This window comes from Pyxicephalus adspersus, chromosome 4, assembly GCF_032062135.1.
Source record: "Pyxicephalus adspersus chromosome 4, UCB_Pads_2.0, whole genome shotgun sequence".
Classification (NCBI taxonomy): Eukaryota; Metazoa; Chordata; class Amphibia; order Anura; family Pyxicephalidae; genus Pyxicephalus; species Pyxicephalus adspersus.
Window position 1 is genome coordinate 58,372,498 of NC_092861.1, and position 17,910 is coordinate 58,390,407.

General features: G+C 36.2%; 1 protein-coding gene across 2 annotated transcripts in view; it reads left to right on the forward strand.

The window, feature by feature from the left end:
- LOC140328579 (solute carrier family 12 member 9-like) overlaps positions 1 to 5,310 on the forward strand; it is a 115,986-nt gene extending 110,676 nt beyond the window's left edge. For both annotated transcript variants that reach the window (XM_072408305.1, XM_072408306.1), the window contains 2 exons: positions 851 to 997; positions 2,353 to 5,310. In XM_072408305.1, the coding sequence (XP_072264406.1) occupies positions 851 to 997; positions 2,353 to 3,164 (959 nt within the window). In that variant the 3' untranslated portion in view covers positions 3,165 to 5,310. The remainder of the gene's footprint in view (positions 1 to 850; positions 998 to 2,352) is intronic.
- Positions 5,311 to 17,910: the final 12,600 nt, after the last annotated feature.

The following is a 17,910-nucleotide window of genomic DNA, read 5'->3' on the forward strand; positions in this document are numbered from 1 at the left end:
ATAATAAAAGCTGCAGCTATATGCAAAGAGTGGTGTTTGTTGTATAGTTGTCTTTAATTTGGACATACCTCATTTCTGATTATGAGAATTAAAAGACGTTCTGATTTCCCAAGTTGCTATAGCGACCTTGTAAGGTAGACACTGAGATCTAAGGTTAATAAGAGGCATAATTTGAATGGAACAATAAATGGGCAAATTGTATTTCATAAAGTGCTTTTCATTTTGCAATCATACTTAGGTTGTCATTAGGCATTGCACACACTTTAAGCAAGCATTAAAAACTTGAGTTTTGATAGAGCGCAATCACAAGACCCCTCACATAGTGTACAGCACAGAGCATGGCTCCTTCTGTAAACGTTTAATATATATATGTATATTGCAGAGATAACAGATGACGTGCTTATAGAAGCTGAATATACATATTTATTTATTAAATATAATTATATTAAAAAACATTTTCCTTCATTATTATCTCTAAAATATTAGGAAGATTGGAGCAGAGCGCTAAATATACACTTTGCAAACTTTATACACTATCATGGTATTTTAACTGATTTTAAAGCTATTCTGCTATTTTCAAACATCTTTTGCTAATGTAGTGAAGAAAAAAAAATGACAGCTTCAACAATTAGGTTATGCAAAGAATATAATTTACATTTTTTTTTTTGTTGCAGTAAAATTTTAAATTCATACATTTTTTTTTGTATGCAATATCTAAATCCACTTGTAATAACTCACTAGCTTCTACAGTCTCTACCCTTTTATTCTATGTTTTCTGTACTTTATATTATTCCCTGTGAATAGAAGCAGTTACTATGTGTATGACTTCTGGTACTTTGTTATTTTGTAGATGTGTTGCCTTCTGACCCTCTGCAGACAAGGACAGACTCCTGGCTCAAGCTTGTCGATGAACTTAACATCAAGGCTTTTGTTAATTTAACACTGTCAGACTCTGTTCGGTATGGGGCCCAGCAACTGCTCTTTATCTCTGGATTAGGTAAGGGTATATATAAAAAATCTCTTTCAGTCAGTTTCAGCTGACTACATACACCTGGAAAAACCTGTGACTTTTACTGGCTTCTATGTTCTGGATAGCAAAGCCCTTCTGGGAGCATTAATACCTCAATCACTGTCCAAAACTTAGTGGGGCAAAGCAGTATAAACTACAGATTAAGTTCATAAATGGCAAACAAATTAAAAAGTTGGATTGGAATGCAGAGGACAGAATTTTAAGTATAAGACTAAGTAATTGGGTGGATTCTTTTTATAATCTGTAAGCATGCACAGTATACATGTTCTTTATGAACCACTTACCTCCTACTGTGACATACATAACAATCCAATTTTTTCAATGTTGCCATAACATCCTCAAACTTTTTTTTATTAACAAGTACCACTATATGGTAATGGTAAATAAGAAACACATCGTTCATGTGCAAGAACTGGAAAATAAAAACATGTAACAAAGCAAACAAAGATAACTCACAGAAAATTAATGGAGTCTATTTATAAAGCAGTGACTCTGACATTCACTGAAGCATGCCCTAGTGGAGAATCAATTACTGCCATTGAAACGTGGACCTAGAATATTCTTCAACAGGGAAGTCAAATTTACTGCTTTATAAAAAGACCCCAATGTTGAATAATTGATAAAAAAACATATTTGAAAACATTGTTATGAGGTTTCTCTTTGGATAATGCCACTCTGCTGATATCAGTGTGCCATATATACATAAATATATAAATTATATGTAAATAAACCAGGAACTAAATTTAAGATATATGCAATACTTTTAAATATTTTCCAGACACTGATGATAGTTAATAAAAATAAGGGGGGCAATAAAAGTATCAGCAGGTCTTTAGATATTTGCTGACATTTTTTTTAATCCAAAAAAATGGAGACTTTAATTAGCTGCAACAGACAACACAGTCCCAGGTTTAATATAGTATTCATATGTCTTTTTCATGAAACTTTAGCTTAATATGTGCATATATTTAATTGTTTCTGGTATCATGTGTTTATTTGATTTCTAGCGTTATGTTCTCTGGTATTCAGATCTGTTAAAATTACATAAAATGTACAAAATTTGCATAACGCATGAAGGTATTTGTTTAACAAATAATGTTTTATGTGTATGTATTGCTCCTTTAATCAATACCACTGAATATTCAGAAATCTTTAGTATGTCTTATATATTCAGAATGTGCCTGTACGAAGTCATTATAGAATTTCTGCTTATTTTAATAACCCAGATGGCTGTGTGCAGAGAATGCAATCGGTATGAAAGACATACTTTAGATATATAATATTATGCGTGACTTTTAAAAAAGTACTTTTGTGTTTTGCAGGAGGAATGAGGCCAAACACCGTCATTCTTGGGTTTTACACTCGCTCCACACCAGAGGAACTGCTAAGCAATGAGCAGGAATTGGACAGATCTGCTCCTTTTGTGCACACATCAACAGGGCAGAAGCCAGCTTCTGAGAACTTCTCTGCCTGGGAATATGTTGCTATTGTATCAGATTCTATAAAGATGTCTAAAAATGTTGTAGTTGCAAGATACTTCTCAGAGTTTGACAGGTCTCATATCTGCAGCTTGAAGGGTAAAGACACCTATATTGATGTGTGGCCTCTGAACCTCCTACGACCAGACAGTGCCACTTATGTGAACACTTGTAGCTTGTTCCTCCTTCAGATGGCCTGCGTATTGAACATGGTACGGTCTTGGAAAAAAGCCAAGTTGCGTCTTTTTCTTTGTGTGGAAAGAGACAGTGGCCTGCGTGGCCAAGAGGTAAAACTGAAGCAGCTGCTGAAAGACCTACGTATTAAAGCCTCTATCCAGACAGTAATTTGGGACTCAGTGGTTGCTCTGCACTGGCATAAGCAGGTTGAAAATGCAGACACTGCGGAAGAAGTCTACCTGAATTACCCAAACAACTCTATCAAAATATCAGATGACTATTTGGAGGCTGTAAATCAGATGATTCTGGGGCAAAATCCAATGTCACCTCCTGCTGTCAGGTTCTTGTATCTCCCACGGCCTCCGGCAGACACATCCATCTACAACAGGTTCCTTAACCAGGTGGAGGCAATAAGCCGAAACTTGGGACCCACACTGCTCATTCATGGAGTTACTCATGTGACCAGCACTGAGCTCTAATTCATTTCAAGAACTTTAACTATTCAGCAAGAAGAATTTATTAAGTGTCCTTTTTAAAAGGCAGCTTGTTTTATGCACTTTGTATCCATGCCAAGAAAACCAGACTGACCTCACTGTAACATAGACAAATTCTACAGAGTCTGAGGCATGATCAGTGATATGAATAAGAAATTATTTTTGTTTCATTCTGGTGCTAATCACTTTGATATAGGCATACAGTGGGTAAGATACTGTTAACTCTTGGATATATCATTTGCACATATTTTATGGGTGCCAAACATTTGTAGTTTTAGCAGTACAATAAAAATTCAGAAGTCGTGTAAAAAAAGACCTGCACACTTAATTGTCCCCATGTATAGTTGTTAAGATAGATATATAATCTTTCTTTAGCTATCTTAGTTGTCTTTGTATTATTCAGGTCAGAATTTAAACATCTGGAAACATGGATGAGAAGTAAACTTTAATGTATTTTTTAGACTTTGCACCAAAACTCAACCATTCATTACTAAAATGTCACACTGAGCTGCATTGTAATGAAATAAAACATGATGAACGCAAGAGACATTTTAACTTGTATTAATTATTCCCTTTTGTTCCAAAAACATTTTGCATTAAATACGTACAGTGCTAGTTAGTTAAAGGTGTATTACATGTGAGATAGAAGATAGAGGTAAAGGGGGACAGCTTTTGCCCCCAAGCTACCCACCAAAAATGTGGGATGTCTACACAAAGTAACCAACGAGGGTAACCAACATCACAAAGAGTAACCAACATCACAAAGTTACAGAGTGGTGTTAGTACAAAAAATCACTCTATCTACCTATATCTATACCTCACTCAAATGGCAGGTCCCAGTAACTCTTGTGTATACCAATCCACCTGGCCTATGCCAGGAGTCAGTAACCTTTTTCATATTAGGTTTAGTTTGCAAGCAATGGAACACCAGTTTTACAAGGTTCCAATTCCTGCACCTTCAGAACTCGTATTACCACAGCCTACGCTTCCTCTTCCAGTGGTGGCATCATGCAGGCATTCTTCCAGGATTGAAGAACTATGACCCAGACCCAGACTGTGTGATGATGAGCCCACTGGCCCCTGGCATAATTCTGCCCATGCATTGGACGGAGGAAGAAATTAGGGGCAGCACTTAACAAATACAGATTGTGAACCTTTTTACTTTATATACGTAAGGGGAGGGGAAATATTTAAAAAAGTGGTTTTAAACTGTAGGTGCATTTTCTATGCTGTGTGCATAAAAAGTTTGAATATTACCTGAAACAAAAGTTTTCCAAATTGTGATTATCCCTATAAGATATTTACCTGAGTTTTACATCCATTTTTATAGTATTCTATACAAAATCTTATATAACAAATAAAAGAACACATTTTGTGTCCTACTTATTTGTTCTTAGTTTATTCATATTGATAAACCAATTTTCTGCACTACTTATGTGGTATTTGATTATCATGCACAGAAATATTATTGTCTGTTGCACCAAAATGTCCAAATCAAATCAATCCCATCTGTGGGTCTGTACATATTCACTATTAGCAGTGTGTGAATAGAGGAAACTCGATCTAGAGACATCCCTTACCTCTGACACATCATTGCATGCAGTATGGTGCACTCGAGCTATTAGGTATATGCAGAGCAAGTTAGTTGTAATTTAGATCGCCAGTGTCTTGGACCTTTTTTTTAAAAACATGAGTCTTTAGGTCACATTGCCATTTTTATGTTCTCAGGTAGCATTTATATCTGTTATAATGCATTGTGATTGCAAAAAAGGACATTTGCTGCATGAGTGGTGTCTGCTTAATGTTTACACAAACACAGTCCGCATTATATATTTATTTGTTTTCTTGATTTTTATGAACCAGACTATTTTTTTTTAAATCTTTATATAAAGTAATTTAAAGTATAACTATAATCCAGAGTAAGCACAAGCAATGTAATATCAATCAGTTGTAAAAGATAAAAAACTTGTACTTCATCATGTATTTCATGTAATACCTAAAATTAATGTGTTTTCTTTTCGTGCAATGTTAGACCTGAAATTAATATAAATATCTGCAATGACTCCACCATTTGTACCTTGAGATTTGTGTCTATGTGGGCACCTGGAAGAATAAAAGGCCAATTATTAAACATGGTTTCCTGTTTTATTTAGTCAGGTAAAAATTAATTATTGTATACAAAAATGTTGTTTTTTATATTCATTCAGGACCTGTCACTTGTTTTTAGGCTATGCTTAGCTCCATAATTGAAAAAAGATGTTTGCAGAGCTCAATAGCTTAATCGGTATAGGTGTACATTGAAATAACTGAGTAACTCTCCCATTCCTGATCATTGAGCTTTGTAAAAATATCGATTCACAGAGAATAAAAAGTAAACAGCTGATGCTGTAAACTTCTTTTGTAAACCCCATGAGTGCAATATTGGCACCCAGATTAACATATATGGACCCAAAATAATATATTTTCCTTTCCAAAAAATGAATATCGTTTAGATGATAGTAATAGTGTGTGCCCCATGTTGCACCCCGTCTCTACATGTGCTGCACAGATAACATTGGTCAACAAACATTTTCTTGCCAAACAGATTAAAGTCATTTTAGGTTGTGTTTGATGCCCAGATTCCAAATATGGTATTGGTTTTGCTGGATTGGCTTTAGTTTTTGAAAACATGACCTCAAAAATAACCTCATGGAAAACTATTGAAACATGAAAATCCCATCTGCCCTGATACTTTTCTTCCATCACCTTTATATTTTGATGGAACCTCTCCCCTTGTTCCTCACTGATATCGCCAAGGTTTTCTGAAAATTTTTGCAAATGGCTATAGAGATAGCGTCTCTTTTTTCTCAGAGTAGCATTAGTAGTATTTTTAAAGTTTAAGAGCAAGTGTTATATCAGTTCCTCATAATTTTGTACTTTATGGTTACCCAAGAAGTTCTTGACAACCATGACAAAAATGTGCCAGGCAGAAGCTTCAGTATCAGTCATGTAAATTGTGAAATTTGAATCATTTATCAGTTTCCAAATCTGGGGTCCATCAAAGATTCCTGCTTTTAATTTTTCAGTTTTTCAGTTTTCCATTTTTCCACTGACGTAGACACTCGACACAAGTTTTGCATACCATATGGGGAGCCCAATATTTATCTTGGTCCCCCAGTTTAATACCAAGGTATGCAGGATATGCTTGTTTCATAAATTCTGTAATGTTTCTTCACTGTTTTTGCTGAGAATATTCACCACAAATTTAGCAAAATACATTAGGGTCATTTAAACAACTTCTTGAAGAACTCATATTTCTGTAAAAAAAAGAAAATAAATAAATAAAAAGAAGGCAAATTAAAGTTTCGTGAAAAAAAAAGCTATTTAATATAAAAAGTGCAAACATTGATGTAAAGATTGATAACATTGGGGATTGCATTTTTTTTGAGTTAGATCTTACACTTGTTTTTTTACAAATTTTTGGGTGGTGAATTGTTAACACTGCAGGTCGTGCCGGCGCCGCTGCTCCTAATTGCAGGCACGGGCGCCGGGTCCTATCTTTCAGGCAACCCCACTACCTGTGTTCCATGCCAGGGTTTCCTCCCTGCTGGAGACTTGCTCTGGTGTTTGAGCTGGCGTGGGTGTGTCTCTCCTAATCTATGAGGTAACACACACACGCCCTCTGTTTAAATAATAACTTGAATGTACTGTTTATTTAAATTTCTTTTGTTCATACAAAGGATTTATTGTTACTCTATGACATTTTCTTTTCAGTAATACATTTTAAAATTAATCAGGTGGGTGGATAACGTAACAATTTACACTTAAAGCTTTTCCTGGAGTGTTCAGTGTTAGGACAATCCAGCTGGATGCTCCAACAATAATCAGCCATCATATGTACATCCCATCTACCCTGATACCATTCTTCCATGACCTTCAAATCTCGGTGGAATCGTTCACCCTGCTCGTCACTGACTGGACCAAGGTTTTACGGGAATATAGAAAGATGGCTATGCAGAAAATGCACCTTGATGCTCATATTGCAACCAAGCATTTTGTAGCTCTCCAAGAGTTTCTGGACAATTTCTGTGTAATTATTTGCTTGTGTGTTTCCAAGAAAATCTTTGACAATGGCTTTGAATGATAACTAAGAAATTATTTTCGACTTCTGACATTGTCCTGATGAAATGTTCATCTTTGATGAGCTGCTAAATTTGTGGACCATCAAACACACCGGCCTTTATTTTTTTAAATGACCTTCAGTTGGCAAAGCTTTACTGAACTGCTTCATCTGACCCAGTTTTATGTGCAATGGGAGGAATATAATATTTTTTCTATCAACAAGTGGCTCATGTAGTGCTCACGTTTGGATCACCTGGTTTTAGAGCAGATCTTGGAGGCCAATTCCTTTTCACCCAATGCCTCTCACGAGCTCTGCTGTCCCACATGCACAAATAACAGGGATACTTGGTGCTGACCAAGGAAGCATACCATTTTAAGGTCAACATAGATGACCCAACTGTGTTTGCGATATTGCAAAAACTCAATGAATCTTTATGTCTGCATATTCTTCACAAAGAGAACTGAATGGCCAATTGGGACTGACACAAATTTTCCATTGTAAAGGAGGACACACTTTAAGTTCTGCTTTGAGCTATCAATGAATAGTTGCCATTCAGTTGAGTTATAGACTGGAATTCCCAATTCCTCCATTAAACCGTGTATGTGATGGCAATACACAAAGCCACTATCAGTTATAAAGTACTGCAAAAATGCAATTTCTCTGGTTCAAAAGTATGATACCTTTGTTCCTTTTTAAAGTAAGTTTTTCTCAGAGGGTCTTGATGCTAGGAGTTCTGAAACCTTCTTCGATAGGCTTTGTCCCAAATCAAATGCCAAATCACTCAGCTCATGCTGATCAAATCCCTTACAAACAGGGTCCTCTTCAATTTCAAACTCTTCATCATTGTTGTCACCATATTCATCATCATAATCATGTTTTTCAAAAGAGGGTAGTGTAGCGAAATTCATCTGGGATTGGGATTTCATCTGAATGAGCCACTGGTTGTATAGCTGATGGTAAACTAGGATACTCCGTTACATTTATTTTTCTTGTTATCTCCTGAAGGTTTCACTATACAAAAGAAACTGTCACTGAAATGATCTCCTGGCTCTCACCAAACCATAGGTATAACAAATGGCATCTTATCACGTGTTCCTTTAGTCCACATCCGTAAACCCTCGACACACAGTTTGCACACCTTATGAGGGACCCAAGACTTATCTTGATCACCAAGGTTAACTTTGAAATATGCCAAATAGGCTTGCTCTATCAATGTGCTGATGTTTGCCCTTTGACTGGGAATGGTGAAACTGCCACAGATATAACAAAATGAATCAGGGTTGTTTAGGCACTTACAACAAGAAACAGCAGAGCCAGACATGATCTGAAAGAAAGGAAATATGTGTGTAAGTAGAAAATTAAATGTTGCTAATTCACTATGTAGAACAGCGCACAACCTCTGACCACACTGTCTTGCGTGTAAATGAATAGCCTATACATTCGCATTAATATAAGCGAAAGAGAAAAAACCTGATGTGATAGAAGAAAACTAACTGCACTTTCAGAATCCACATACCTATTTTAGTGTAAATAAGCTTAAAAATTGAAGTCAACAAAAAATTTGTTCAAAATTGTTCCCCAGTGTAATAATATGCTGTGTAACATTTGTTGTTGGAAAAATCGTCTATTCTGATTCCTGTATCATAAGATCTAGAGCCAATTCAATGAAACTGATGTCATTTCTGGATTCAGCAGACCTGAAATACACTAAATATATTGAAAAATCTCTGGCAAGTGCAATTTTTTTTTGTTGAGCTATGTAATGAAAGTTTTCAGGATATTGTAATACATACAACTATTAAGTCTTAAACCTACTATTAGTGATATTTGTATATCTGTTGTGCAGTATTGGCAACAATACATTTCATCCTATTTGATATTTTTTTCTGCATTAGAAAATGCATGCATGTTCTAACACGATTGTGAGCCCCAGAACTATAGACATGACAATCTCTCTCAGACATTAACCAGATGAGATTTAGGGTGACTTCTCTACTGACCACTTCTAAACAAGCCTGGTGGTCTCAGCATATTTGGCAGTAATTGTGGAGCATTTTGGTAAATCCTGATACTAGTTTAGATAATTGGACGATGAAACGATACAACTTACAAAACAGATGAAAACATTTTGGTTGTCCACGATTCTGTTATAGTTTCATCAGTGGGATTGTCGTAATGTTGAAATGAAAGGTGAAAAAAAGGAAAACGCATTACCGCTGATGAAATAGTTCAATACAACAATATATTAATCCTAAAGAGAGTTCCATGTTCAACGTACCTCCACTAGGAATAATTGTACCCAGGTTACAGCAAATTTTTCACAACGTTTCATATACATTGCCAATGCTGTCCTGGTTCTAAAAATCCTGCTTGGTGATTCCTGATTGGTATTCTGACCTCCTGCCTACTTTCTGAATTCCTGACCCAGAATGGGTACACAGCTCAAGTTTTCAGCTAAGTGCCACCAACATGCCACACAGTTATCTGCATACTTATTATGACTGACACCACAGAAATCAAAAAGATTAGCTTTCTATTCAGGCAATCATCATTCCTTAGAATAAGTTCAGTAATGGCAGCTTTCATAATCTGTCATCGATAAGCCCACTTTAAAGAGATACTGTCACCTTACTCATTGATACTGACCATGATACTGATACTCATTCTTCTTCTATTGCAATTGGCACTAACATTTGCCAATGTAGCTAGTGTTAGATGGAGCAGTGATATCACTCCCTTTGTCAAGTGACATACTTGGTGGAAATAGGAGGGGAGAGGCACTTTAAAAAAATGTCTCTTTAAGGATGACATAAATTGCCAAGAAATGCTTTCAATTGAAAGATTAAAAGTCTTTAGAAATTGATAAAGTCAAAGAAAATCATTTTTTACTAGATTATCTTACATTTCATGAAATATGGCAAAATTTGTGCAGAAAGTGCCCTGTTCAGCTATATATAGGCATTACTGTTGGAATCAATATATTCCATGAATAAAAAGGGCTAGATATGGATTTTGACCTTTTATAAATGGATTCCACACTCTTTTGGCCCTTCAGGTTGCGGCATGTTTCAAAGATTCAATAAGGATTTTCCTGTAAGACCATATTAGTGCAGAATGGAATGAACTGGTCTAACAAATGGAGGAGGGCACCCCTCAGAATTTTTTATATTTACCAGTAAATGTCTTGTGGCATTAATACTGTTTCTGTAAGATGTTCTGTGTGACCTTTCGCAGGTCATTTGGGGATGTGCATTATGCAGTACGAGCATTTTGAAATCCAGTATTTTCATTTATCATTTTATGAAAATCTCCTTGATTAATTTTAACTTTAAATTTTTTTTCTAAAATATTGCAAAGTTGCCTGGTACGCATTTAATAAATGATGAGAATAGAGAACATCAGGGCTGTCCATCATGTACCTTTGTCAATCATTTTATTACGCTTATTGTAACAAGGTTAGAAATGAACATTCCCATAAAAATGCAGATTAGTGAAGGCATATCACTGATGTCAAAGGTAGGTAGACTGACGTCTGTAACTTTCTAAATTCTATTGAGTGTAGCACTAGAGCTGGTGACATCTAGTATACACACTTGTGTGTTAGGCCAAGTTGGAGAAGATTAGAGAGAAATAGTCTGGCTCTGCACAAAGTTTTATAGAAGATACTCAACACAGCCATTAGCCGTTATCATTTTCCATCAAGTTTTTGGAAAAATGAATAATTGGAATTTCTCTTTGATTACATAAAACATTGCCAAGACACCACCCCTCCAGTATTGTATATATTGGCAGCAGGTTCGAAAAACTCCTTACTGCTGCTCCCTGAGAATGTTTCGATCGTAGAAAAGAAGAAGTGCTTAGTATATAACTTTTATACTTTTTTTTCTGGCATTCTAAGTGTCCATTTGCTAAAAAGCATATTTTATTGTAGTGCTATGGAGAGAACAGTAGGAGGTAAGTGTACGAGTTATTTACACTCCATGCTGTCCAAGATCCAACTTCCTGAGAAGTCACCAAAGTGCAGCAGTTCCTTTGGTTTACTGCCCCTACACCTTGCAATTTCTTCTACAACAATTCCTTTTATTTTTTAAGGGACTAATAGTTACAATTTGTGATTCCTTTAGATTTTAAAACAAGAAACAAGAAGAATCAGGAGCATGGATGTAACTGTACTGCTGTACCTGTACCTGGATCTTGGAAAAGATTGATGTATTATATATATACAGTACCTTTCACATACAACCAATGTGCCTATGCTTTAATAGCAGAATAAATGGGATATCTGATAAAGTCTGGTATCAGTTTGAAAAAAGATCCTGCTAGACTTTAGTTCTTATTCGATAAGTAGCATACAACTTTACAAGAAAGCCCATATAGAATTCATAACAGGTAATGAATTGATCCAGAAATAACATGTATTGCAATTATTGCTCCTTCCAACCAAACCTTTGCCTTGTTTTAGGTGCACGTAATATCAATAAGTGGTGCATAAAATTAACATTAGGAGCCCATCGTATACAACCAAGTTCATGACACTTCCTACTATTATACACTATACCTAATGTGTACATAGGAGAGAAAACATAAAAATTCAGACCTTATAATGGCAGAAATCTCAGAAGCTTCAGTGCAGACTCACCAGTAGAATACTCATCACATCCATGTCAAGCAAGCAGAGCAACCTGATCTTTCTCTAGTACAGTTTCACTAACACATCTTCTCTCACCCTAACTTGTAAGTAGACACTGGCTCATTACTCTGCTCTTCCTTCTATCAGCTATTAATCCTTGCATTGCAGCACACAGAGGTGCAGTCATTATTTATGTATAAATAAAAATCTATGATTTTTTCCATTGTCTAATATGGATGTGGGTGTTTACAATTGCAGTCCCAGGTCTTTACAGCAGAAAGGGGTGGCTACAAAAATAGACATTTAGCATGAAGTGTAGCCACATGCATTAAGGATATACCATTCTTTGCAAAGGGTGTAAGGTATTTATGGGGACTGACTGAACCCATTTTCTTTTATGCTTTTATTCAGGGGTCATGTGATCATATAACCGGTTCACTGCTCTTCTTCCTGGAGCTCGTGGGCGTGTCTAGGCCATGATTACAGCAATGCTGCAGCTGGGATCTAATGTCAATCAAAATAAGAGCTGCCTGTTGAGGTTCACTGATGGGAGATACAGGATTTTGTGCACAGGCATGGAGTACTGTATCTCCAGAGAAGCCACACAAGGACACAAACTGATCACACATGCATGGTTCAATTCATACAGCAAAACAAGGGGAGTGACAGATTCACCCTCTCTTTGGGAAGAACATTTTATATTACAATCTGATGCTTTGCATTGGTTTACATCCACTTAACCTTGTGTTGTGTGTCCCCTGAGGACTCTTATCTAGAATGGTTTGAAAGGAATTCCTCATGTAAGAACGTTTGATGTTTGTATTGTGCATATGGTGAATTACTTTCTGCTTCCTAATTTGATATTTTGAGACTTGTGACATGCGTTTTCTGTTGATGCCGAATACCAGACTGATATCCCGTCACTGCAAAAGTTGGAATCCTACTGGTTATTATATGCAATGCAGTCACTCTTTCTTGCAGACACTTTCCTATATAAAGCGCAATATTATTTCCATGACTCACATTTTTCACCCAATAGTAAAAGTGTGCTGAGAAAGATTTCACATTCCAGTAACAGCACACTGCTCTCAAACAGGGAACTAATGATTCGCACTTTAATGTGAAGAAAATGGAATTGTAAATAAAGTAAAAGAAAGAAAGTGGAGACTTAACAGCAAGCTTTTAACAAAAATACACATTTGAGACATTTGTGGGTGCATTAGCATTATGTGGCAACTCTGACAGAAGATCTAAAAGGTGGCTTTTTATATTGTTAAAGTAATTTTTTTCTATTTTAATTTATCTCTGGTGGAGTAATTGCTTTACTATAAAGTTGTTTTTTCGTCTTACCAAAGCATATGTTCTTTGAAACAGATTTGCCTTTGCATTTCTGCAGGATTCAGATGTTCAGAATAAAACCCACAGAAAGGAATATCCTCAACAAGAATATACATGTGAGTATAAATATGTGTATATCTAATATATAGAAAGAATGAGTGCCTATTATTGGTGAGGTAAAAGATGAAAATAAAGTAAAAAGGCAAACACTGGGAGCATCTGGAATGCTCAGGTCCACTTGGCATTCATTGGAAGTCTCATGTTATACATGTTTTAAAGTGCTAAAGTGCCCAGTGATGCAGGCTTTGTTGTGTTGTTGGTTCAATTTTATTGGCTCATGTTGGGGACACATTGGATTTCAATTATATTAACCAGTATTTTTCTTTACTTTATGCATGTGCTGCCAAATGGACTTTATTTGCAAAGATGTTGTATCATACTTAATTTTACTTTTTGAGTATTGGTATTTGTTACCAGGCTACTGGATATGGTTAGTCATAAATATAGATGGAAACTTTTCTGATCTCAATAGGCTTTTTACATATTGTTTACAATTCAACAGACAGTGAGAGATGGACAAAGAGCAGGAACTTACCTGACCAAGAGGAACAAAATCTGATTGACTGCTCTAAAGTGCAGCATTTACATACTGTTTTATAGTAAATGTACACATGCATGAACATTTGACCACATCTTTACTGTGATTTTGCCACAATAATTATTTTACCATATATTTACTAACTACTGTTTGATTCCAGTTAACAACCTGTGATAGTTTTGGGCCTGACTGACAACGATTTGTCTAAATCAAAATATGTGGTATTGGAAAAACTTGACATTGTAGACCAGGAGTCATCAAACTTTTTTGGCCACTAGGCCATTTCAGGGGTGGGCAGGAGCACACTAGGCCGGACTCTCTCTTGAGTCCCACCTTAATGGCTCTGCCCCCCACCAGAAACGCCCCCTGAAGGGAATTACCTCTCCTCCGCAATGCATACGGAGGAGAGGGAATGTTCCCTATTTTCCCCGACTGGCGTCCCAAACCTCACTTTCAACAGTTGTGCTTAGCTTGTCATTACTGGTCTGCGTACCCTACCTGCGTGCTCTCTACCATTACTCCTGCAGCAAAGACCCTTTTAGTAAATCATTTTTTGCCCAAAGTGCACTTATCAACAACTTACATAATGTTTCCCTTTCTATTGTGGGTCCTAGGCCCAGTGCCTACATATGCCTAATATGAAATTAGGCCTTGACTGCTTTGCTGTTCACTTCACTCAGTTTAGGTCTAAAGGCTCAAGCCCTAACAGTCATATCTAATTGAAAATAATATACCCTATGGTCTCTATTTATAAAACAGTGAATCTGTAATTCCCTCAAACCTTCCTTGGTGGGAATCAATTACTGCTATTGAAACACATGAACCTAGAAGATTCCAACGAATGAATGTTTGAAGGAATGTCTGATTTCCTGTTTGATTAATAGAGCCCTATAGATAGCAGAGTTCAGAAACTTTTTATAAACACTAAATGCATATAAACAATATATATTTTCTGTTTGTAGTGCCATAACAAAAATATGTTACAGTAATACAAAAAGGACTCCTTATGATGTATTACTTGTTCCTGTCCTAGGATTTTGGTCATTCTTGCTCCTTTGATGTATTTCCTGTGCCCTTCCTGTGATTGTGGTTTCCTGTAATTTATTACCTGTTCCTAGTCTATGACCTTGTTTGGTATTTATCATAATATATAAAAAATGTTTCTTTTTTGTTCTGTTTATGATATAATGGACAGATCAAGTTTTTGGTATAATTATGGATGTTAAATAATATGAAATATATCACTTGTTTTAGGTATTTGATCTCGTTGTGGATAGGGAGCGCTGCAGATATATTAATATATTAATTAATTTATTGAACCTTACAATAAAAAGCGCTCACTCAAATTAGGCTGTAGTTTTCCTTTAAAAGTGACGTTAACATCTAAATCTTTTTTATGTACTAATGTGAAACTAATGTGTGAAATTGGTGATCATACAAGCATTTTGTTATCCCAGCTAAATTTCAATGTAAATTATTAGTGTGTGCTTGCATTATAGCCATGAAGAAGTTAACAGAACCCATCACTGGATGATTATGACAGATAGTTGTCAGCTAACAAAGGGCACTCGTCCGGCATACAAAGAAACAGCAATCATTTCAATTAGAAGTGTCACCACTCACCACGTCACAACTGTCTTTTTTTTCCTTCTGGGGTTTCACTTACCTTATCATCCTTTTTAATTGCCACTGACATTTTGTTACATTGCCTGGTTCTTCAGAGCTCCAACACATTATATTAACTTTCCTGTGAACTTGTCCTCTGGCAGGAACGGGCAATATCTCCCTCAGCCTCAGAAGACATGCATATTAAATCCAGGGCTGTAATTGGATCTAATCACAGTACAAATTCTCTTTTTAAATGAAAGGATCAGCAGCTCTATGAAGAGGGTGTACACATCTGTCACTTTGTGATGTCCATTATTCAGTTGTGCCTTAATGTGCACATTAGGAAAAAACAGATTTGCTTGTATATATCACCAATTGTTTGGTTTGCCATAGTCATCGTAGTATGTGAATGGGTAACCTTATCATTTTTTCCGGCCCCTCTCATCTGTCATGAGACAGGTGTCAGTATGGGGGGCTAAGTTCACTTTCATAGTAAATATTAGTTGCACTAGGAAATCTCATACTCCAATGACCACAAAGATAGTATATATAGTGTCCAAAAAAGTAGAGTAAGCTCCATTTCTTTACAAAGAGTAAAGAGTGGGGATTTCTTAAAAAACAACAGCCCAGAAGAAAATAGATACTGGTAAGGTAACAATATTGAGATACATCAAACTTTGAAAACAGCTAGTATACCCATAGACATGTTAAAGTCTTGGGGCATTGTAGACCTTTAACAATATAGATCCAAAGAATCGAACTCAAGCTACAAGAGCAACATTTGCAGTCCCTAGGCATCAAGGTGCAAAGCTCACAGGCATGACTGGTGAGGCTGAGGAGTCAGTTAAAAGGGGTCCATTAAAAAGGGATTAGGTTCAAGTGGGCCAGTATATTCAATCCATGGTTGCCAAATTTTGAAATCTATCCAATAAGATAGCTATAAGTTTTTCATTAATTAACACCTCTCATAGTGTGTTTTTGACTTCCTGAAATTGTAGAGTAGAGGAAATCAAAATACCCACATATTTGGGGACATATTCCAAAGTTTTGAGGAGAAGAGCCCGCCAGGTATTCTTAGAGAGGTTGATAAATAGCACTAAATAGATATAGTTATAGACTCTAGTCCATTACCTGGAGTCTGGCACCCCTGAAACAAAGCAGAAAATAGGACATACTAGGATATCCTCGTCAGAATCAGATACCAGCAGAGTTCTCCGGTGATATGGAGCTCTCTGCAGTGGCTTACCAAATATCCTCCCAATCCTCCAAGAACAAACCAAGATCCCCGCAAGTTGCTTTTCTATCAATGATCTGCTGTTAGTGGAAATGTATGCTGTAAAACTGACTTGTCATTCAATTATCAAATCAAAGTTTAACCCCTTTTACAATGTAACAACATAGAGAACCCAATTTATGACATCAAGTAATAAGGTATACAGATAATTTACAATTGCCTAACTGATTATACTTGCCCCCCCTGCAGTATATGGCTTCAGTATGCATTGTGAACATGTTTGTGTATATATATTATTCATACAATTTGAATATGACCTGCCTGTCCTATCATTAAGAATGATTACGACAACATACACATCCCCAGCTTTACTGTTATTATAGGGAAACTGATGGCCTTTGAAGTGTAAACAATGTATTGGTTATTGAAAGATTGCACATAATTATTATTAGGTTTTAATCAGTTTTGAGAATAGTATGAAGCAGACAATGCCTTGTACAAGTCTTTGGTTTACTGGCTTTGCAGTGATTGCTAAACTAATGTTGCGCAATTATTATACCTTTCTTTCTTGTAAAACAATGAAAATGTATTGAAATTTGTTTTGACCTGTATTCATTCTGATGATGTGCATTACTAAATTGGCTACATTCTGTTCTGTTATGCTATTTTTCTGACAGCAAAAAAAGTACATAGGTACCTGTGCCTAGTGATGCCTCTGACACTCACGGTGGCATATTTTTAGGGAATCTACCTATATGTTATTTTTACCCAAGTAAGACTTAAAGAAAGTAACTCAGCATTTGCCGGCAGGATTTTTTCAATGTATTACCAATGACATGGGCATGGGCAAACCTTGTTCAATCTATTCAAAAGACACTTGATAGTACAGTAGCAATTCGTTTTTCATTAGAATATTCTGAGCGCATTTTGGTAATTAACAGAATTCCTATCACTTGCTGACAGTTGCTATCCATGGTCCTGAAACTGTGTAAACTGTTTCAGCACCATGTATAACAAATACTTGCAGGATTTCCTTTTGTTTGTTTTTGCTGTAAAAAGATTTTAAGAAAATGCATGCTCACCGCCTATGGGATAACTAGTACAGTGATCTGCAAGCATGCAGCCTTCCTTTTTTGCTGTCAGTATCCCACATGGCAGTATTGGAGGGTGTTTAGGAGGAGATTTGCCTTTCTAGTACACAAGTACTCTGATGCTGGCAGA